At 35.6% G+C, this 24,970-nt stretch overlaps 1 protein-coding gene across 2 annotated transcripts in view; it reads right to left on the bottom strand.

The window, feature by feature from the left end:
• LOC140160963 (glutamate receptor 2-like) overlaps positions 1-24,970 on the bottom strand; it is a 158,585-nt gene that overhangs the window by 64,043 nt on the left and 69,572 nt on the right. For both annotated transcript variants that reach the window (XM_072184311.1, XM_072184312.1), the window contains exons 16-18: positions 22,387-22,479; positions 20,759-20,867; positions 19,454-19,588 (exon numbers count right to left, since the gene is read on the bottom strand). In XM_072184311.1, the coding sequence (XP_072040412.1) occupies positions 19,454-19,588; positions 20,759-20,867; positions 22,387-22,479 (337 nt within the window). The remainder of the gene's footprint in view (positions 1-19,453; positions 19,589-20,758; positions 20,868-22,386; positions 22,480-24,970) is intronic.

The following is a 24,970-nucleotide window of genomic DNA, read 5'->3' as shown; positions in this document are numbered from 1 at the left end:
TAAATCATTGCTTATTAATACCCAGGAAGTAGGTCATTCATTCTAAATTCATATGTTGCCATAACAACCTTTGTTTTTCTTGGTATGAGTTGTTTTCGTCGATATGATTGACATCCAGACATGTGCATGATATATTAGAGTGTTTGAAAATGCGGTTCAAAAGAACAAACTTCGTCTAGAGGATTATAGAGGATTATGTATTCAAACCCACTTTGCCATTAAAGCCTCTAGTAGAACGCAAAAATCTATAGTTAGCCGTAAATTATGAACGAAAATACGCCAATTTAAGAACAATAGTTTTCATATTTCCTCATAGACTAAAAAGCACCTCTTATGTACTATCTAATTAAAAGACCAATTATTAGAAATCTATTTTGGTTTGGGTAAAAAACACGTCCTATGTTATTGAAATTTACTGATTGAATTGGGTTAAAATAATTTTCTGTTCCAAACGTCAAGCTTGGTACCTACTTTTGTGTGTGTTCGTGACGTATAAAAATAAAGTTTGCGAAAAGAAGTTTTTTAACTTCAACGCCGAGGGAATTTTAAAAGTTTCCGTATGAACTTAAAAGTTCCCGTATGAATGATCTGCTTTTACTGGAGCGAGCACTTTAGCATACTTCTGGAAGAGTATAGTAGGTGCATATATTTTTAAATAGAATGTGCTATTGGTTGTGTCTGGTACGAAAGGGGGTAGGGAAGAGGATATGGAGCATTGGAAGTGGAAAGGGAGGTGCAGTGGCGGTAGGCAAGGGGGTGGGACAGCTCCCCCCGTGGGACATCTTGTCCTCATACTTGACCCTCCCCCTGTTGGATGCTGGCCGCCATCATATTTTACATTGTTTTACGTTTTATACCTTTTTTGCCTGTTAATAATGTTTCCCCTTGAAAGTCGCCTCAACACGCCCTCCTAAAAGAAAAACCCTGACAAAGCCATTGGGGAGGGGGAAACTCAAAATGTCGTAAACAGTTCCTTGTCTATTTCAATACCACATAATACCTTGTTTATATAAGGAGGTGGGGTCTTTTTGAATTCCATAAAATGGATGCAAAGGGTGGTCGGCCTATTAAATAGAGCCGTTTGTCAGTTTGTTTGAGCATTTTACGTCGACAGGTGAAAATATGGTGGATTGCATCTACCTTCTCTTCGTTCTAGACAACGGTTAACCATTACAAAAAGTACTCGTACTTCTGCTTTGTTCAAAGAGTGATTAGTTCGTATTTGAAAATTTACACGTTATTGCGCCAATAGGACAGAGTGTGATCCCGGGAGTGTGATTTCACCTTTGTTTCGTTCCGAGAAACCTTCATTTTGTTATCTTGTCATCCTTTCAAAAGCAAGATTGGGTTTTACTACAAAAGTCGGTCATAGACGTGTTTACATAAATAAGTAATCAAAAATCACCAAATATAGCCAACATGTCGTTCCTTGTCATTTTTATATACGGTATATAGATATTGATGCATTAAGCTAGGCGTCAATCGTACTTTTATTGATGGTATCTTCAGCCTTTTACAGACAGCCCATACAGTTCTTGTCTTGTGACCCCATCTATCTGCAATCAATCCATGTTGTTCATGATATAATCCTTCCTTCTGGGGATGGCCTCTTGTTGATAGGGTTTCTGCAGGATTTACTCACTTCACAAGAAAAGCGCCTTTAGAGGATATAAAGAGAATACCTAATGAATAATTCTTAAAGACGCGCCGATAGTTTGGCATTGTCTCATCTGTTTAATGTTACATTGTTTGTATTGTTAACATGGTTTCATCGGTGTTTTTGTTGTACTTGATTTTTTTTAAAAACCTAAAGCTGACTGTAAGTACATTAGGTATTTGCTACATTTACTTCTGTCTGAGTGTGTCAATGATGGATGCGTATAGACGGTTATTTGGAATGTTTGTTAATGTGCACTTTATGTATATGTGACCCGTTCTGACAAAACCAAGAACAAGTCACATTTTTGACATTTCATAATTTGAATAAAACTGTAAGCACGGGACAATAAGCTTCAAAATGATACCAAAATTATATACATAGCATCAATATTTTTCAAGATATGGATACATTTGTAAATGATACCTTGATATTTTTGTCGAACTGCAATTCTGAAAAACTGGCTAATTAGTTTCCTGCTTTATACAGGATTGAGTAGGGATTATCATAGTTCAACTGTCAATTATTGATTAAATAAACCTCTTTTTAAGTACATGGATACAAGGATTTGAGAGTCCACTCAGAGTTTGATTTATTTTTATGGGAATGTCATCTTTGAAGGCCTATAACTCAAAAACATGCCTGGGGACTTGTTCCGGGTTTTGTTGGAGCTGAATCACATACTGATTATTCATTTTTTGCGTTTAATATATTTAAGGTTAAACTCTCCAATACGGCCTCGTACATGTACAATGAAAATGGAATCACTACCGAATTGAAGTATTTTGCTTTCCAGCCCATTATCATGATTATACTCTAAATTTCATTTCTTTTCAATTTTGAATCATTTGTAAAAAGTGAATTGAATGTCATTGTTTGCATACGGTATGTCTTCTTAGTGTTACTCAAATGAACAGTGGATGTGCTCGTTACTTAGCTGGAGCAGGGATGGCTGGAGGAAGTGGTCAAACTTAATAAATGACAAGTCGTATTGAGTTCAATACTCCATACGACTTGTCATTTACGCCTGAACTCATTTTGACAGAAACAACAGCGTCACTGGGCAATATAGTGATATCATTTTTTGTGACACGTCGACACAAAATCATCTTTCTGTACAGATCTCTAGTCTTAAATCCAAATACATCCCAGGGCAAATGTCGCGTCCCACTTATCTCCCTACGTTACCAAATCACTTTGATTATGTTAGCCTGGACAAACGCAGTCAAATTTGTCACCACAGCGATCCTATATGTGGCGTGTCATGTCAAAAGGAGACACTTTTGGGCAGGTTATCAATTTTGAGGTTTTTACATATCTTAGATATAGAGATATTTTGCTCCATAATTCCGTTTTCCCCAATGAAATCAGACATTCCTAAGAGAAGATATTGAATTCGTAAGTTATGGTATTATAAAATGGGAAATTGAGATATCGGCCTTTAAAAATATTATTGACAGTGTCGAGAGTAGGAATTACCTTGAAAAATGTCTCAAAAAATACAAGATGCCAGTTATTTTCCGGTCTGAAACTATCAGACAATAATTTAAACATTATTAACATCACAAATTCGCAACAAACCAAAATTGTGAAAAAAATCACCCCAGGCAGATTTTTGGCTTTTTCTCCATTTACGATCCTGCCCAAAAGTGTCTCCTTTTGACATGACACGTCACATATAGTTACGAGTCCAGTATGGTTACCGAACTTGTTTCTATCGCTGTTTTCAAGTCGTTACAATTGGACGAGGAATCATGTAGCTAAACTGCTAAAGGCTGGACTTGAGGAAGAACAGCCGAATAAACACAGCTGCAATGTTCATGAAATCCACTTACTAATAATCGACATTTGCAATTCTGTTGAATGATAAATTCGACACATAAAATATCATGGTGTTTTCGATGTAGTATATTATAATGATTATAGCCGCTATAGTGTAACCAGCTATAATGTGACCATGTTCATTGAGGTTCAAAACCACTAATTGTTTATTACACAGTTGATGGCAAAATTGCTCATTTCGGGCGGAATGTTCTCATATTCAAAACTCCCTCGGTTAAACGCCAACAATACTAAAGGAAACTAGATGATATAGATGCAAATGATTAAAACTTTACTTAGGTTAACATGAGACTTTTCTTGTTTTAACGCACTGAACCGTAAATACCTTAAAATGGCAGTGTGCCCTCGAAGCCGAAAGCTACAATTAGGTAGGGCCAATATTTACTAAGACCGATGCCGTGCGGATGAATTTTTTGTAATATTTCACCAAAAATGTCGCATGCGGAGATAAAATATACCATTTTAAAGCATTAAAACCCAAATGTACTTTTTTTTTGCAATAAACTTCAATGTCCATTTCAGTGTTTTTAAAACAGCCTTTTCAGATGGCACACAAACAAATAGTTTTTCGTCGTAGTTGCATGCATCGCCCAGGCATATCACTGGTATGTAACCTTGAACAGACCGTGATCTCTTGAGTGATATAAATCAAGTGGGATCCCTCATACGCAAGTTCAAAAAGCAGTTGATTTCTATATCATTTTATGAACCAACTAATTAAACAAAGTATCAAAAAATGGCAGCAATCCTTATTAATATTCCCATTTTGAAGAGCGGTTGTTCTGAGATATAATAAGTGCAGCTGCAGAGTAGATAATCATTTTCAAAACACATTAGCAATAAGAAATGTGATCATAAGATGTTTTGAAGTGGCTGGTAATGACCTGAATTTATTTATGTAACACTAACAAAGAATATCACAACTGTATTATATTTCATAGGACAGGGTACTCGTGTATACAATGTTGAATTCCAAGACATGATAATGGAACATGTCAGCTGCATGTGTATTACAAACCTCCGAAATATCTTTTGAATATGACAAGCAGAAAAGGGTTTGATTCTGTGCCTACACACCTATCTTGCATGCTATTATTTGTTTCTTTATTTACAATTTCATCGTGTTCACCGTTCCGCTCACATCGACGATTCGTTGCGAAAGAATGTACATTGTTGTTGAGCAGGTCTCAGTGGGCAACTATGAAGATCTCTTTATTTCCTTTCCTGAAGGAGCCGAGCGCTTTCTCGTTGTTGTACTTCCATTATTTTATTTGCTTTGTATAACGAGAGTAAAGTTCACTTGATACTATCAAATATATCACCTATAAATGATAAATGATTGTGGTTTACTTTATTTCAGGTTTACCAAAATGGTGGCCTAGATTATTAACATAGTTCTTTTGTACAATTCTAGGAAAAACATGAAGGTGTAAGACTCACATTCAACGTCACTAAAAAGCTAAATCTAACATTCCAAGTGACTTGCTCAAAGGTGGCCTAGATTGATTTCACCACCGCAAACATTAACACATGATAAAAAAAAAACATCTGAACAAACAAGAATAAGACACGAAATAAAATCTTTGAATTTAAAATATTCATATTTGACCATTAACACGTGTGACCAACATAACTGCCTAACCAACCACCAAATACTTAACTAATTAAAGCAACAAATGAATGAAACAAGAAACAAACGATTGTAAGAAATCTGAATTTACCCGGTTAATCGCTCCATAATCATAATATGACCGATTTGTGCGCGATTGCACGAACAAGTATACGTAATTCTTGGCAACACTGATTACTATTGATTAATTTATATTAATCGTGTTAATGTATATTTCTACGTTGGGCTATTTTCACGATCTACTCCCGCTTAGGCTGGAGTACCTATACACCCAACGCAAGTCAATTGAAGCCGTACAATTTATCGCGAATTTACGACCGTAAAATTTAGACACTTCTTTTGTCTAGATTAGCATCAACCCTCTCATCTCGCTTTTTTTCCCGAAACCGAAACAGAAGTTATCTTCGTTCAACTTTTCTGTAGTCAACAAAAGACTAGAATAAAAGGATTGTTCACAGGTACCATGCTAACGCTTCAAAATAACAATGAGATCCGAAACCGAAACCGGAAACAGAAACAGAAACAGAAAAGATAAAACGAGGGTAATAGTACCCCTGTGAATGTCAAGTTCACAACGTACGTACTTAGTCCGCATTCCACGCATTCCTGAGCAAGCTCTTTATGTGACATAATGCAACACAATGCCACCGCAAAGCTACCGTTCATTTGGCGGGGCACTTGAATAGGCCAAGACATAGCATGGCAGATGCCGTATTTTATTCTAATAAACAAAGAATAAAACTTGTTCAGTTTTATTTCAAGAGTTTAGTCAGAAATATAAAAACAAACAGCAGCAATTTCAAGTCAACAAAATCCAAGCTAGCCCTAAAAGCAAATGATTGTTACTCATCTCATTATGTTGATAACAGGAGATGCATCTTGTCTTTTCCCAATTTGCTAAAAGTACACTCTAGAAATGATAGTTATAAGGATGCCAAAGGGTAGCATTTAGCAATTTGTAATCGTATCTCTAAATATATACTGTATGTCAAATATGTTAGCGAGCTTTATACTAAGCCTAAGCCACTTGCTTAATACACATATTTAAAATTTAAGTATTTATGCTGAGAAATCTCCTACATATTGCATTCAGAGAATGCCTAATTTCATACCATGAAGTGTCATGAAAAGACATGTACTTCTGTACATATTCCAGGAAACATAGTATTTATCCTTCATGTCAGCGAGCATAAATGTGTCCTTATGTGAAAGAAATCACTGAAGGATTGTAAACCTCTTTTCCATTGGGCACAGTTTCGACTTGCAATCTTGAGATCTGATTTAACGTCAAAACAACAATTGTGTTTTCCACCCTGAAAAATTCAAATTAGTTTGTATAGTATCTCTTAAAATATGCCTAATGAGCGACTAATATGCTAACCATACCTCAACAAGACACCGATTGCTTTGGTTAATTATCTGTTTCTCGCCCTTTAGTCAAGTCAATGAATACTACGGATTAGTAATAAATAATATTTTGCTAATGAGATTATGATTGATGGTCTTATGTTGCCATTTCAGTTGTAAATATTGTTGTAGTTGCTTTTCCCATATATTTATGTATATTACCATACTAAACATGGCAAAGCTTTAGAAGCTTCGATCGCAATCTTGAGATCTGATTTAGCGTCAAAACACCGATTGCGTGTAAATGACCCAGGTGTAAAAATGGACATATGTTGGCAAGGTAAGAAACGGTTTGTGCAGAGGTGTAGCGAATGCCCCATACAATATTAAACAGTTGATAGACGATCTCGTCCGAATGCTATTGGTTGAGCACCTCGGGACTCTACATTTATATCCGTATGTCGTTTCTCTGTTTTTAATACACAAGCTACACGGTCGTTTATAGTTTAAGTTGGACAAGTATGTCAAAACCACCCACTAATGCCCTAATTATACTGATTTGAAACATTATGATCATTTTGGGACCACGTAAGCAAAATTTATCTACATCTATCTTTCCAACACATAATTAGATTATATTTTGTCCATTACCAGGAATAAATACTACAAGTTTCTTTGAGGGAAGTTTCATTACTTCAGACAAGAAAGACACATTATACGGAGTTGCGAATAAATTGGTGGGATTTTTTGTATATAAAAGCACAATATTACATTAAAAATATCATCTCAAACGTATTTTCTCTCATCATTATACCGTTGACAAGCTGTCATGCTTGCTACATTATAAATCAAAGTTAAAGTGCCTGAACCAATTAACAAATATTGATACGTTAACCAACAATTGAACTTCTCTGTAAAAATGAGGTTGTCGGCCCATTTATACTTAATTTCATTTCCTGTGAATTTTGTATCATTATTGAAATGTGAATTGGGTGTCATTGTCCACGTTGTGCTCCTGATGGTTTCTCATTCAAATGATCAGTGGCTGTGCTCCTTTCTTTATCTGCAGGCAGTGCTCTAATTCAATCATTGACAAGTCATGATATAGAGGCCAATACTTCATCTTTACGCATGAACTCTTTTTGACAGTCATGAAAGCGCCACTGTGCAATATAGTGATGTCAATTGCCTGAACCGTCCTAGCACAGATCTCTTTTCTAATTCAAATAAATCCAAGGACAAACGTTGTGTCCCAATTTATGTCTCCATACGGTACCGCATTACTCCAATTATGGTTAGTCTGGTCAAACTCCTTCAAGTTCGTCACGACAGCAATCCTTTACTAATATAGTGAATAACGTTAGGGAGTCCAGTCTGGGCGTTCTATTGCTTCTTCAATCGCTGTTTTCAACTAGTTTAAATGGGCTGTAAGTGGGAAAGCCGGTATGTGATTCTAATAATTTAATAATTAAGTAGCTAAAGGTTGGACTTGAAGGACAACAGCAGAATAAACACCGGAATAAACACAACTGTAATGTCAAAGAAATTCACTTACATGTGTCTGAGGCTTTTTAATATTGTTGACTGCTACGTGTAAGGTCGACACACAACAAAGAACGATACTTTGTTTTCAAAGGTGTGTATCATATCTAGTCTTTATTTTTTATCATATGTAATGGATCGTGATGCAAACATTTTTTGAGAAATTTAATGTTGTTGTTTTTGTTGTTGTTGTTGTTATTGTTTGTTCTTTTTTTTTTTTTTCATTACAATTCACTGAGTGGTTCATATGTTTGATTTTGTTCTGGTTTTTACAGCTTTCCAATTAATATTTAGCACGCATTTGGACGACACTCCCCTTTACGTTGTGGATTTAGTACCATGTTGAATCAACCAATTATAGGCAGAAGGGGTGGAAAAGATTTTAACGTGAACTTTTGAACTAAAATATATTACTGCACTCTTTGATATAATTATTATTTTTGGTAGCCTAATCTTGGTTTAGACTATTCATCCAGTAGTTCATAACATTATTTGTGTTATTTATTTAAACTGAAACTTTTAGTTTAGGTACTATATGCAACATTTTTCGCATATGTGTACCATAAACTTATTCTGTCGCCAAAAGCTGCTGCATTCATTCTACTTCAAGAAATGTTTCCCAACCACACCCCCCCCATGTTAAAAAGAAATCTACGTCACTGCCTTCGAGCACGCCAAAATTAACACCGCTGCGTACAACCATAAAGTCTGATAGCATCGGACGCAACGTAGCAAGGCAAGTTGTAAATTTCATTTCCAGTTTAGATTGATTTAAAAAAAGAATGATTATAAACTGTATCCATGAAAGAAAACCAATGAAATCAATTAATATATTAAATCATAATATAAACCTTTGTGAAGCTTACCATCAGTTGCATTAGGGACCGGGATTAGGGATTATTTTCTACCTGCCTACCAGGAAAAATTGTGATCGTCACATATTGGTATACGTATTACTTAGACGGAAAGGACAACTTATGAAGTTGAAATCAAATCAGAAAAGTAATCTTAAAATCATTGCTTATTAATAACCAGGAAGTAGGTCATTCATTTTGAATGCATATGTTGCCACAACAACCTTTGCTTTTCTGGGTATAAGTTGTTTTCGTCGATATGATTGACATCCATGATATATGCATGATGTATTAGAGTGTTTGCAAAATGCGGTTCAAAAGAACAAACGTCAACGTCTAGAGGATTATAGAGGATTATGTATTCAAAACCACTTTGCCATTAAAGCCTCTTTTAGTTGAAGTGAAAATCTATAGTTAGCCGTAAATTATGAACGAAAATACGTAAGAACAATAGCTTCCATTTTCCTCATAGGTTACAAAATCACCTCTTATCATATTATCTAGTTAAAAGACCAATTATTAGAAATCTAATTTGGTTTGGGTAAAAAACATGTCCTATGTTATTGAAATTTACTGATTGAATTATGTTAAAAAAATTCTTTTCCAAACCTACTTTTGTGTGTGCTCGTGACATACACGTGACATACGAAAAATTCAGTTTAATAACTTCAACGGGAAGGGAATTAAGTCCCCGTATAAATGGACTACTGGAGCGGGCAGTTTAGCATACTGCTGGAAGAGTTTAGTAGGTGCATATATTTGAAAATATAACATGTCATTGTCTGGTAAGAAAGTGGTACAGAAAAGGAAGTCGGGCATTAGAAATGGACAGGGAGGTGCAGTAGCGTAGCCAAGGGGGAGGGACAGCTCCCCTATGGGACATTTGTCCTCATATTGCACCCTCCCACTGTTGGATGCTGGGCCCCGTGATATTTTACCTTTTTAGGCCTTTTTGCCTGTCAATAATGTTTCCCCTTGAAAGTCGCCTCCACACGCCCTCCTAAAAGAAAAACCATGACAACGGCATTGGGGAGGGGGAAACTCAAAATGTCGTAAACAGTTCCTTGTCTTTTTCAATACCACATAATACCTTGTTTATATAAGGAGGTGGGGTCGATTTGAATTCCATTAAATGGATGCAAAGGGTGGTCGGCCTATTAAATAGAGCCGTTTGTCAGTTTGTTTGAGCATTTTACGTCGACAGGTGAAAATATGGTGGATTGCATCTACCTTCTCTTCGTTAAAAGTTACAAAAAGTACTCGTACTTCTGCTTTGTTCAAAGAGTGATTAGTTCGTATTTGAAAATTTACACGTTATTGCGCCAATAGGACAGAGTGTGATCCCGGGAGTGTGATTTCACCTTTGTTTCGTTCCGAGAAACCTTCATTTTGTTATCTTGTCATCCTTTCAAAAGCAAGATTGGTTTTTACTACAAAAGTCGGTCATAGACGTGTTTACATAAATAAGTAATCAAAAATCACCAAATATAGCCAACAATATAACATGTCGTTCCTTGTCATTTTTATATACGGTATATAGATATTGATGCATTAAGCTAGGCGTCAATCGTACTTTTATTGATGTTATCTTCAGCCTTTCACAGACAGCCCATACAGTTCTTGTCTTGTGACCCTATCTATCTGCAATCAATCCTTGTTGTTCATGATATAATCCTTCCTTCTGGGGATGGCCCCTTGTTGATAGGGTTTCTGCAGGATTTACTCACTTCACAAGAAAAGCGCCTTTAGAGGATATAGAGGGAATGAATACCTAATGAATAATTCTTAAAGACGCGCCGATGGTTTGTCATTGTCTCATCTGTTTAATGTTACATTGTTTGTATTGTTAACATGGTTTCATCGGTTTTTTGTTGTACTTGATTTAAAAAAAAACTAAAGCTGACTGTAAGTACATTAGGTATTTGCTACATATACTTCTGTCTGAGTGTGTCAATGATGGATGCGTATAGACGGTTATGAGTTATTTGGAATGTTTGTTAATGTGCACTTTATGTATATGTGACCCGTTCTGACAAAACCAAGAACAAGTCACATTTTTGACATTTCATGATTTGAAAAAACCTGACAAAACCAAGAACAAGTCACATTTTTGACATTTCATGATTTGAATAAACTGTAAGCACAGGACAATAAGCTTCAAAATGATACCAAAATTATATACATAGCATCAGTATTTTTCAAGATATGGATAAATTAGTAAATGATACCTTGATATTTTGCCGAACTGCAATTCTGAAAAACTGGCTAATTAGTTTCCTGCTTTAAACAGGATTGAGTAGGGATTATCATAGTTCAACTGTCAATTATTGATTAAATAAACCTCTTTTTCAGTACATGGATACAAGGATTTGAGAGTCCACTCAGAGTTTGATTTTTTTATGGGAATGTCATCTTTGAAGTCCTATAACTCAAAAACATGCCTGGGGACTTGTTCCGGGTTTTGTTGGAGCTGGTCACATATTGATTATTCATTTTTTACGTTTAATATATTTAAGGTTAAACTCTCCAATACGGCCTCGTACATGTACAATGAAAATGGAATCGCTACCGAATTGAAGTATTTTGCTTTCCAGCCCATTATCATGATTTTACTCTAAATTTCATTTCTTTTCAATTTTGAATCATTTGTAAAAAGTGAATTGAATGTCATTGTTTGCATACGGTATGTCTTCTTAGTGTTACTCAAATGAACAGTGGATGTGCTCGTTACTTAGCTGGAGCAGGGATGGCTGGAGGAAGTGGTCAAACTTAATAAATGACAAGTCGTATTGAGTTCAATACTCCATACGACTTGTCATTTACGCCTGAACTCATTTTGACAGAAACAACAGCGTCACTGGGCAATATAGTGATATCATTTTTTCTGACACATCGACACAAAATCAGCTTTCTGTACAGATCTCTAGTCTTAAATCCAAATACATCCCAGGGCAAATGTCGCGTCCCACTTATCTCCCTAGGTTACCAAATCACTTTGATCATGTTAGCCTGGACAAACGCAGTCAAATTTGTCACCACAGTGATCCTATATAGTTACGAGTCCAGTATGGTTACAGAACTTGTTTCTATCGCTGTTTTCAAGTCGTTACAATTGGACGAGGAATCATGTAGCTAAACTGCTAAAGGCTGGACTTGAGGAAGAACAGCCGAATAAACACAGCTGCAATGTTCATGAAACCCACTTACTAATATTCGACATTTGCAATGCTGTTGAATGATAAATTCGACACATAAAATATCATGGTGTTTTCGATGTAGTATATTATAATGATTACAGCCGCTATAATGTAACCAGCTATAATGTGACCATGTTCATTGAGGTTCAAAACCACTAATTGTTTATTACACATTTGATGGCAAAATTGCTCATTTCGGGCGGATTGTTCTCATATTCAGAACTCCCTCAGTTAAACGCCAACAATACTAAATGAAACTAGATGATATAGATGCAAATGATTAAAACTTTACTTAGGTTAACATGAGACTTTTCTTGTTTTAACGCACTGAACCGTAAATACCTTAAAATGGCAGTGTGCCCTCGAAGCCGAAAGCTACAATTAGGTAGGGCAAATATTTACTAAGACCGATGCCGTGCGGATGAATTGTTTGTAATATTTCAACAAAAATGTCGCATGCGGAGATAAAATATACCATTTCAAAGCATTAAAACCCAAATGTACTTTTTTTTTGCAATAAACTTCAATGTCAATTTCAGTGTTTTTAAAACAGCCTTTTCAGATGGCACACAAACAAATAGTTTTTCGTCGTAGTTGCATGCATCGCCCAGGCATATCACTGGTATGTAACTTTGAAGAGACCGTGATCTCTTGAGTGATACAAATCAAGTGGGATCCATCATACGCAAGTTCAAAAAGCAGTTGATTTCAATATCATTTTATGAACCAACTGAAAGTATCAAAAAATTGGCAGCAATCCTTATTAACATTCCCATTTTGAAGAGCGGTTGTTCTGAGATAAATAAGTGCAGCTGCAGAGTAGATAACCATTTTCAAAACACATTACCAATAAGAAATGTGATCATAAAGATGCTTTGAAGTGGCTGGTAATGACCTGAATTTATTTATGTAACACTAACAAAGAATATCACAACTGTATTATATTTCATAGGACAGGGTACTCGTGTATACAATGTTGAATTCCAAGACATGATAATGGAACATGTCAGCTGCATGTGTATTACAAACCTCCGATATATCTTTTGAATATGACAAGCAGAAAAGGGTTTGATTCTGTGTTAGACGCCTACACACCTATCTGGCATGCTCTTATTTGTTTCTTTATTTACAATTTCGTCGTGTTCACCGTTCCGCTCACATCGACGATTCGTTGCGAAAGAGTGTACATTGTTGTTGAGCAGGTCTCAGTGGGCGACTATGAAGATCTCTTTATTTCCTTTCCTGAAGGAGCCGAGCGCTTTCTCGTTGTTGTACTTCCATTATTTTATTTGCTTTGTATAACGCGAGTAAAGTTCACTTGATATCATCAAATATATCACCTATAAATGATAAATGATTGTGTTTTACTTTATTTCCGGTTTACCAAAATGGTGGCCTAGATTACTAACATAGTTCTTTTGTACAATTCTAGGAAAAACATGAAGGTGTTAGACTCACATTCAATGTCACTAAAAAGCTAAATCTAATATTCCAAGTGATTTGCTCAAAGGCGGCCTAGATTGATTTCACCGCAAACATTAACACATGATAAAAAACATCTGAATAAATAAGAATAAGACGCGAAATTAAATCTTTGAATTCAAAATATTCATATTTGACCATTAACACGTGTGACCAAAATATCTGCCTAACTAACCACAAAATACTTTTAACTAATTAAAGCAACGAATGAAACAAGCAACAAGCGATTGCAAGAAATCTGCATTTATAAACTGGGCTAAAAAAGAGACTCATAATTTTTCACAAGGTCATATCTTAAAATCATGTCATGAAAATGAACCAAAATTGAACACAGGATTTCTTCAATACTCTACTCTAAACACTGGTCAGTTGTGTCAGACAGACAACTGCATAGTTACTGACATGTGTTTCGAGTAGAGTATTGAAGTAATCCTTTGTGTAATTTTGGTTCATTTATATGGACATGATTTTAAGATATGACCTTTTATGTATCGTATTTAAAGTTGTATCCCTAAATTAAACAAAAAATAAATAAAACGGAACTAGTGGTTTGTTTACACTTTTGGAGACGATGACCAACAAGACAAGATTGTCTTGTCTTTTCCCAATTTTTAAAAGTATATTGTAGAAACTGATAGTTAAAAGGGTGGCATTTAGCAATTTGTTATCATATCTCTAATAATCATAATGTTTGTCAAATATGTTAGCAAGCTTTATACTAAACCTAAGCCACTTGCTTAATACACACATTTAAATTTTAAGCATGAATAATGAAAAATCTGCTACATATTGCGTTCAGAGAATGTCTAATTTCATACCATGAAGTGTCATGAAAAGAAACGTACTTTTGTACCAATTCTAGGACACAGATTAAAACATTAGCATTTGTCCTTCATGTCAGTGAGCATAAGAGTATCCTTCTGTGAAAGAAATCACTGAAGGATTGTAAACTTCCGTTTCATAAGGCACCTATCAATGTAAACCTTTTTAGGACAAGACTACTTGAAGTCTTCAGATTCACAGGAGTGGCTGAAATACTGTACACACAAATGATGAATAATGATGCAGCAGTTTGTGATACATTTAGCCTTATCTATCTTTCATGGCAGCAATTACAAACTTAGCCTTCGTGGGCGAATGATAAACATTTGTTTCATTAAGACACACATACTCATTTATTAGAAATATTTTTGAATTCTCATGGCAAGGTTGTTTGGAATCTTCAGACGTAGCTTCACAGGAGAGACGCAATGGAATAGCCTCTTACATACATTAAAATACAGACAGCAAAATAATAAAGGCACCAGTTATACAGGGTGTATCAAAATGATTGGTACCGACGACTTTTCATTTTTTACCGATTTTTAAAACTATATTTTGTACCAGTTTGGGGTAAATTGTTTACATATTTGTAATTATTATGGTTTTATCTTCTCTAAGAATTTTAGATCATAAAGATAGCACATTTTGGTACATGATTCTAAAGGAAAGTAGGTGTTTTTACACTTTTCATCGTAACGCTGGATCAGTAGCGCACCAATTTCAAAGCTCTATTTTACTGCAAATACCTTGTGAGAATGATATGTTGAAAATCATGGAAATGTTTAATTTTTCCTTGCCTATTTCTTCATTCATAATACATATAAATGTTCTAATCAATATTTATTGGTTGAGAGTAACATTATTGACCTGAATAATTTAGGTGGGGTGAAATAAATTTGTGAATCAACTCCTTCCAGGGCAGTAATTTAAATTGTAGTATTGAGATTACTAGTAGATGATGTGGCAGAATGGCTATAAACTGTTGGCAGTGTAAGTTAGGTTAGACCTGGTAAAAGTATTCCACAGTATTCCACACTTCAGCGTGAATTCATAGTAAAGAATCGCTGGTTGACACGAAGCTATGGAGAAGTGCAGAGAAGATTTTGAAGACAGTTTTGAAGCGCAAGGAGTATCCCATGCAAACATGCTATAACTTAATGTTTTACAATTTGATATGGGCAGTTACAGAACGAATTCATCCCAGGTGTTTTAAGTTCATTCAAGATAGGGCTTCACCTCATACTGCCAGAGTCGAAGGCAGGAACTTCAGGAACTATCTTTCTAAAAGCATGTGTAAAGCAATTTTTTGTTATGTAGAGATATTGAAGAGTATGTATGCAATAAATAGTTCAAGCAGTGAACCTATTCATCTTGTGTTGTGTAAGTAAAACCATGATTACGTCGATCTTCGTTTAAATGACAATAGATCCCAGATGCATCAACCAATCATCTTCAGATTATTAGATCAATAAGTTAACATATGCCCTTTCTATTTATAGTACAAAAACTATATGAATTAGCAATTTTATATTTTTGATATATTTTTGAAAATGTCACATAGCCCGGTACCAATCATTTTGATACACCCTGTATCCACCCCTGTATATCCTAAACAAAGACAAATATATCATAAATAAAACCAGTAGCCAATACCTTTCAGCTCTGATTTAAGATCTCACTTGTTGAAATCGGTTGAAATTAAAAATAACCCAAGGAAGGAAAAATATCAAAAGTTGAATCTATAGGGCATCCAATGGAGCAATCCGCAACTTCCGAATTAGCATCTTCCTTCGGATTTGTGGATAACCGTGTCTTTACTTCGATTTCAACAAATGAGGTCTTGACTCAGAGCTAAAAGATGCAATATTGGCTGCTGGATCTAATTATTACATATCTATCTTTGTTTAGAATATACTGGGGTGAAAATAACTGGTACTTTAATTATTTTGCTCTATGTATTCGGCTTCAGGAAACATCATATCTATCCTTAATGACATCAAGCACAATTTTCCGTAGGGAAATCCTTATATGGCTTTACAAGGACATGTTGAATCACATTTAAATTGACGTTGAAATCTTAAAAGCATTTGTTTTGCCACATATTTTAACACTTTCAAATTATTAGGCTTTTAATAACAGAATGCTTAATTGTTTTCTGATAATTAAATATTTTAGCCTTGTATGTTTCTTACTTTTATCAGAGAAGATGTAAGAAAAGGAGGGAGAACAGAATTATATCCTTGAGATAATCCCGTAGGTAATCTTGTCGCACCTATTCATAGTCCTTTATTCTCAAGTAGTTACACATCTACTTGAAAGTAGTCTTTGTTCATGTTGATGATGTGTGTTGCCGACCACGGTTGATTAATTTTCACTCCAGAATTGGAAATATTTCCAATGTTTCTATAGATATTTCCTTGAAAGTATGACACGTGTGTGTTAAGTACATGTTGCTCTGATGGGATACCACACGTGGATATAGTACAAGAAAGAAATGTAGTTTTGTAAATATTCCCACAAAATTCGCCCATTTTGGAACATCTATTTAAGAAATAAAGGGTAATGCATGATCCTTTACACGAAAATAATGTGTCGAGGCAGTAAAACGTAAATAATGGGTGAGGCGCAGCCGAACCCATTATTTAAACGTTTTACTGCCGAGGACACATTATTTGCGTGTAAAGGATAATGCTGCACCCTTTATTTCTATTCTATTACCACAAAATAGTGTGATTTAAAGAGAAAATATCAACAATTTTGCCCAAATATTTCAAGTTGTTTACCTCAAAGTGGAGCGCATACGCGTAGCCAAAGCGTATGCACATTCCAATAACACAACCTAACATTCCATTCTCCCCTATAAGCAGGTATGCACATACAATAACACACCCCTGACATTCCATTCTCCCGACATAAGCAGGTGTGCTGTGCGCTCTGCTGTGCGCTGTGATGATAGAAGAACATAAAGTTCGTTGCCCTTGACACTTTATCGCTAATTAATGGTCTGTCACGTGACGCGTTTCAACAAATCACAGTGCGCGATTTTGAATAATGGGTCGTGGGGGTAATAGAATAATTAATTAGGGAGAGTGTTTTTTGTTAGAAAAGTGATGATTGTTGATCATCTTTATTTCATTGTTTTCTGTATTTTCCTGTCATTTCCTGCAAACCTAATAAAGATATTTTGATAATTGAAACTAGTCTGTATCATAAATTGTAGAGGTTGAAAGGGTCAACAAGCGTCAGAAATTATAATTTGCCATGGAACTTCGGTCACATTTTATTTGAAATATAACTGGATGTTAGGGTGTGCATGCATGGTATGCATAGTATGATGGTATACAGACACTGACCTTTCCCTAAAACTAGTAAGCAGCAGCTTGTGTACCACACCCATCATGGGTTCGAACAACGCTCTGCAGGGTCTATTGTTCTATTGTTTCCGATTAGAGCGCTGACATATTGGAAAATGTTGCCAATCAATATTCATGAGAGTGTACATTCAACGTCCAATTTTCGAAATTGGGTGACTTGTGCTTGGCAGGTGCGAAATACATCTGCCTGGGCTCGTTAATTACGTAACGCACAACGGCATTGATGTCATCGAATGGCTGCTTAGTGCTGTTATGTGTTAAGTTTTACAATAATTATTATTACATTTATTTTCCTTTCTTTTGTTTCTCTGTATTTATTCTTTCCTAGGCCTATACTAACTTTATCACTCCCTCGCTATCCTTCTCTCTCTTGCCTTCTTCCCCCTCTTTCTTTTCTTTTTGTCCTCTCTTACTCTCCCTGTCATTCCAATATTAATATGTCCTTATATTTCTATTATTTTATTTACTTCTCATTATTTCTTTCTCTTCATTTGTCCTCTTTCTCCCTTCCTGTAGGCCCCCTCATTCTCCATATCCCTCCTCCCCTTTTCCTCCCTCCTATCCCCTCTCAAGACTTCTCACAGGGGAGAATCTGCCACACACCCTTCCACCGCCGCTATTTCTATGCCAATCTCCTTCTTAAAATAAAAGATAAATGGACATTTGTGAAAAAAAACCTTTATAGGCCTATACTTATACTTACATGTATACGCAGCGATTACCATTATAGAATACTATAGAAATGTGAACCTGGCAGCTATTACATTCTGATGTGTAGTCGATCAGCAGGGGCATTCAATTTATTTAAATGAAGCGTCTAAAGTCAGGTGGGTGATTAAAAAAGATTATATCGACAACTAAAGCCTCCATTATAGACTTCAGACCCTCACAAGCGCACATTTGGGATACGTGAGTACAATGGTACCACTTTACACATGACTGCCCTTACACATGACTGTATTGTGGTCACTTATTTATACTCGCCTGTTGGGTAAAGCGTTAATATGATGCCGGATCAGTGACCAATTTAATGGCGGAACCCCTTCACTGCCCTTTGTTCGAAACAATGGTACCGCTTTTATGAATAGCCTGTCGCAATCTCTAATCGGCATCAAAGGAACACACCTAGGTTTCATTATCGGAGAAGAGCAGGTAAGACAACTACTTGATTATATTTCTACATGTTCATACTACATACTTTGAAAATTTTAGAAAATTCGCACGAGTCCGTTTTTTTAAAAATCACATTTTTGTTCCTAAAATGGGGGTTATAGCGCACTCAATAGGCACTCTCTCCATAGGGCTACATGTAAAGACCAGTTATAGACAAATGGCCCTAAAATAAAACGGACTCGTGCGAATTTCCTCAAATTTTGCATATGATGTAGATTTAACATCTGGAATGTAATGCAAGTGATGTCGTTGCTGCTCTTCTAAATTCATTTTTAAAATGTCCGCCCCAGACCAAGGTGAACAAAGCATTACGTAATCTATTTCTTCTCCTTTTTATCTATCCTCCTTGGGTTCGAACCCCTTTGTTGTATTTTATTGTTAAACCTAAATAGCGTGATTACTTTTGAATGAGCATGATGAGCGGCAGCACACTTACTTTGTTTCAGGATAGCTGGATCTATCTCTTTTTCCTTACATCTTCTCTGCTTTTATGGATGATTGGTAAGTGTCACTTTAATCTCAGCAGAACCTACCTTTTGTTTTCTTGACAGTGCCCTAGATTTCCAGTAAAACTCTAATACAGCAATAACCATGGCAACAGCGAGACCACTTACAAGTATATAGAATACACCTGCAACGTTGCTTAGACTAAGAGGGGCCTTGTCTTTCTGCAATTAAAATAAATAGTAATGATACAGATATATCTGTTAAAAGACGAGTTATTGTCACGTTTTAATACTAGTTAATAGTGGAATCTGTGCTAACTGTAGTTACGGTCCACTTATCTAAATTGGCGCTTTTGGTGAAAAATCACGGTTACTTCTACTAAAAGGAAGGTTAAATTAACAGGAATAGAGATTTTTGAGACGACAAAAGCATACTGGGAAAGTAATAAATCGGCACGAGGGGATCTAGAAATGTGTATTTTACAGGTTAGGTTAGCCAAGATATTGATAGATAAACGTGTCACCTTTCTATCTTTGCAGGACAAAACTATTTGTTTCCCAGCAAAATGCTAGATGGAGAGTAAACATGGTAAAATATCACAAACGGACTGTAATTATCTATCAAATATGAAACCAACTAAGGCATGGTTTGACCTAGCTAACCTGACATAGAATGTATTTGTGCAATTTTCTACTAATGTCGTGTAAAAATCATGCAAACTACGCTTTAAATGTTTGCGTTTAAGATAAACACGTTCCGATTGCGGGACGTAATCAAGATATATACGTGCTAAACATTATTTTGAAGATGTTTGGATAATATGAAAACGTGTTTGGTCATACATTCTAAATCACACTAAAGACATTAACTGTTTGCCTACAAATTATACCTTACATAACTTTCTTAATTTTCTAACAATTTAAATGAAATAGAACTTGAAGAGCGATATGTTTGTGCAGACCAGGTTATATATATAATCGTATAAAAAAAAAGAAATTCATGCGGGCTTAATGTTAGAAAAAATGATTTCCCAGAGGATTTTTCTTATCGGAGTGTTTCCCGTGTTAAAATGAAACTTGATAGAAGTAAAGGAAACTTCTTTCGTCCATTACATCATGTTTTTTTGTTATGCAATACATATTTCGGTTTAAAGTTCTAATTGACAAATGAAGTACTTTATTACATTTGCAACCTTTAAACGCTATAGATAAACGTCTAATGAAATTTAAATGCAGTGTTTAAAAGCAAAGATCAATGAGGCTCACAATATTGGCTATGTCCGTTGGAAACCAGTTGATCAATGAGGCTTACAAGATTGATAATGTTATTTGGAAACCTGATTGCTAATTTTTATCATTTTACCATTTTAAAAGATTTTTTAATCTACTTACTGCCCCTGGTGCGTCGTCACACTGCCCTTTATCGTACCACCATTTCTTCTCCAATCCTGCCAGGATTCCTTTTTCTCTTAATTCGAGAATTGCTAGGGTTAAGTTATCTCTGTCAATGAAAACAATATATTAGTATTAAGGTTATTAATTATTTTAGACTGTTGTGATTTGGTAGTTCACAGCATCTTACGAATGGTAGTGAGCTTTGGCAAAAATTGCATTGCTCAATTCATAGTGAGCGTGTAGAAGAATTAAAATATCACAGATATACTTTTATAGGTGCTGCGGTTCTTGAGTTACGTTGCGAAGAGGGCTGAAACAACAACACTTTTGTAAAATGTACATAACTAATTAACAACAATAAATTAAGCAAGTTTGCAGAGTATACGATTTGTAGAATGAACTTTTGCAAAACATCAAGGTGTTAATTTTCAATAATATATTGATCTAGATAATGAAAATCGATTTTTAGGTTGCTTCGACCAACAATACCTCGTCTACCCTTAATGCGAATAGTAGCCGTAGCAAAACAATAAAATCTATGTAGTACAATGTCCCAGATTCGTAAGTGATAGGCCTATTTCACAAAAATACACAATTTTGGCATTACAAAATAGTATATTGTTTTGCAAGATGGAACATAAGACTCTCATAATCCTCTAGTGTGGACCTAAGTGGTAATAAAAATTATATATTCGTTCGCTTTGCAGAAACAAAGGGCCACAAACTCCTTGGTTTGCATCGATGTGGAGTGCATCTGAAGTACACACTTCCCATTCTCTACAATCTCGTATAATCTTCAGGGATTCCATTGTCGATCTTGGGTTTGGAAATCACACACTGATATCGCATTTGTAATTGGTAAGGTGCACAAAATCTACACGTAGTTATACAACCTAAACGGACGGACAACTTTTAATATTCTATGGTTGTAACTGGTGATCCTGGGGGCGCAATTTTTTTTCGTATCATAACAACCCACGTAAAATCCGGTCGATTCACAATACGATGCGCCTCCAGCGTTTGCTGGGGGAGAGGTCAAAATACGCAGGGAAAATGTCGACATCCAAACCCGCGAAATACTACACAACGAATACAACAAATGAACATAATGTTATTGTGTATTTAAATGTCAATATAACGATGTTACACGCGATCTAGCAGTAAAACAGTAATTTACAATTATAGTAGATCCATCTTTCTATCTATTGATCACACGGAATCCTCCATGGAGCTGTTTGCAACATTATTATTATCACACTCGCGTGAAAATCCAATGGTGGCAAGACCCGGCGGCTAGAACAGCGATGTCGACCTGAAGGTCAAAAAATAGACTAGCAAAAGCAACCGCTGGCGGCGCATCGTATTGTGAATCACCAATATTATGCGCCTTGATCCAAGCTGGGTGGACAAGGGTACACCGTATTGAGTAAGTCTACTTTTTTCTTAGTTGTTTGACCAGTTTAAATTCACCTCAACATTGCTATTGTTATTTATTATTATTATACAATCATGACACAGGTATAATAAAATGCGAGCGGTATTATTGAATTTTATATTTGCAGCCAATACCAGTAATTAAAAGGTTTCGATTCTTATAATCACTTTTCATTTTTACACATACTCACCCAAAGTCAGGTAAATTTCTGGATACACCTATACCATACCCTTTCGAGTCCAAATTAGAACCGACTTTCATTGTGTCGCAAGGTTGTTGTTGACTATTAAAAACAAATAAGATTAAATCAAATAAGTGTTTGTTTGTTTGCATATCAATGAATTAGAATCTTAATCAGTTGACTCTCAAACTAGCAAACTCAAAGTACCGGGTTCAAATCTTACATGGACATTGCATTTTCCCCTATCCCTTGAAATGTTCTGTTTGAGAAAAAAAACCATAAAATCTGCGGATATCGACATAACATAACAGTACCACACTGAAATATAAAGGATTAACATTTACATTTTGGGTTAGAGAATACAAACGTTTTCAAACATTTGGTATCAAATATACAAATTAAATCATTATACATGCAAAATCAAAAATGTGTACAACTCTATGGAGAAGGCAAACCTAACTAATGTGTTGAAGCCATCAAGAACCCAAGCCAATATCTCTCAGAAATGTTGTCCAAGAACATATCTTCAACATACCTGAAGTTGATGGTGGGGCAAATTGTCTGACATTGGTTTTCAGGGGGTCAAAATGTAAAAAAGTGGTTTTCCATGGGTAATATCTCAGCTAAATGTATTCTAATATGCTCAATATTGGATAAGAGTAATGTCCTACCAAAGGGCTCTGACTGGCAAAAAAAATTGACGCTTAAATTATTTTTACTTTTGGAGTTCTGACCCCCCCAAAGTTGGTCCTGGTTGGACGAAGTTGCATATTGAGGGCCCTATATCTTTTAAAGTAACGGAGTTACAAGTTTTCTGATAGCAGATTTGAATTCTACACCAAAAAGTACCCCAGGATACATACTTTTCAAAGTTTTAAAGGGTTCCCTTTATACATTTATGGACCTCCAAACGTCGTATTTCGCGTTGCGACACATTTTTACTTTGACCCCCTAAATTTCAAATTGATGCCACGGGAAAACGAAATGGAGTATGAAGCTCAAATTTTCAGGATTTTACTTTCTCATCAATATCTACCACCACACAGAAAAAGAAAAAATTGAAGAGGTGCTGCGGTGCACATCCCTGGAGTTGACATGGAATGGGCCACATATTTTTAGAGCGATTCTATTCTAAGTCTTCGAGCTTCCAAAAAAGGCTTTACGAGGACAATGTGCGCGCGTAGCGTGCAAAAAAAATGATATTTTACACTAGTTTGTGGTCAATTTTGGTGGGACAGAGGCTCCTTTCCCTTTTTATTTTACTTTATCCACCCACCATTTCCTCTTTCATTTTTGTCAGAGGGAGCACAACTTGTTCAGTGCTTTATGGTTCTTCTTTTTAAATTCCCTCAATATTTTCCAGTTTGTCCTCTTCGCAGTGGCATAATTAGTACACTGAATTCCTTCATGACTTTTTGTTTCCATAAAATCATTATTGCTGCCTCTCTATAAATTTCCTCAGATATGATTGCCGCTTCTCTGTAAATTTCCTCAGATATGTGCCTTGTTTCCACCTGCCTTCGTCCAACTTCTTTTTGTCCTGTTAAATTACATTGAATATCTCCTTTGGTGATCAATTGTAAATTTCCTCATATCCCATTTCCATATTCTAACACCAACACCTTCCTCTTTTTTGCTCCTATTTCTTGAACAATAATGTGGATCCTTCAAATTTTGCACAACCATTCTCTTCTATTCAGTACCTTCACTGCCTCACAGCCCTCCCCTATTATCTTGTACCTCACTCCTCTTCTTTTTCTTTCCTCTTTTCCCCCTTCCTCCCCCCTTTCGTCTCTCTCCACCCTTTTTCCTCTCTTTCTTTTTTCTTCCCATGGCATTATTTCCTCAATTTTGACTCTCCTGGTAATCACCCAATTGTTAAAATCACAAGTACAACTTTTTTTGTCCTTAGAACTTTCATCAGATTAAAACGAGGTAAAACGTTAAAAACAATCCAATTCAAACATGAAACTCACGGGAGGGGCAAATAATATGGAATTTATTCAACGAGAGAAATTTTTAAGCTTTGTAATCAACCATAAGGAAAAAAATAAACAAGCAATGTCAAATGCTCAGAAATCCAGATTTTTGTCTTCGCAAATATCTCAGAAATCAAGTGGTAAAGTTGAAATGTTGTAAAATTCAAAAGTATTCTCTTACAAATAGGACGTCAACACAAACCAAAGTATCTATAGACAACGCGCTTTACTACAAAACAAAATCACCTGACAAACTTGAAACTGCACCGGCTTATAAAAGATTGAAGAGAAATTACTATCATCGAAGATTTATCCAGCAGATAAAGAAAAGTCGTCAATAAGAGCGGCATGATATTGACGTGGTTAACAGGCATGAAACGTGGGTTTTCTTGGTTTTCTTGTATTTCATATTAAAGGAACATCTTTTATTCAGAACCGCTTGCAAAGTCTTGTTACTGTAAACAAGCTATTTAGTTACAACTCTATAAAGGTGTGACTCAACCTACTTGTCCAATTTGCGAAGGTAGTATTTCTTTGACAAGTTATTTGTTGTTCCTTACGGATTTTGATGATGCCTCTGGATAAGTTCTATTTGTCACCTGTGGGATTAAGCT

Source organism: Amphiura filiformis, chromosome 9 (genome assembly GCF_039555335.1).
Source record: "Amphiura filiformis chromosome 9, Afil_fr2py, whole genome shotgun sequence".
In the NCBI taxonomy this organism is placed as follows: Eukaryota; Metazoa; Echinodermata; class Ophiuroidea; order Amphilepidida; family Amphiuridae; genus Amphiura; species Amphiura filiformis.
This window is presented reverse-complemented; position numbering and strand designations above follow the sequence as displayed.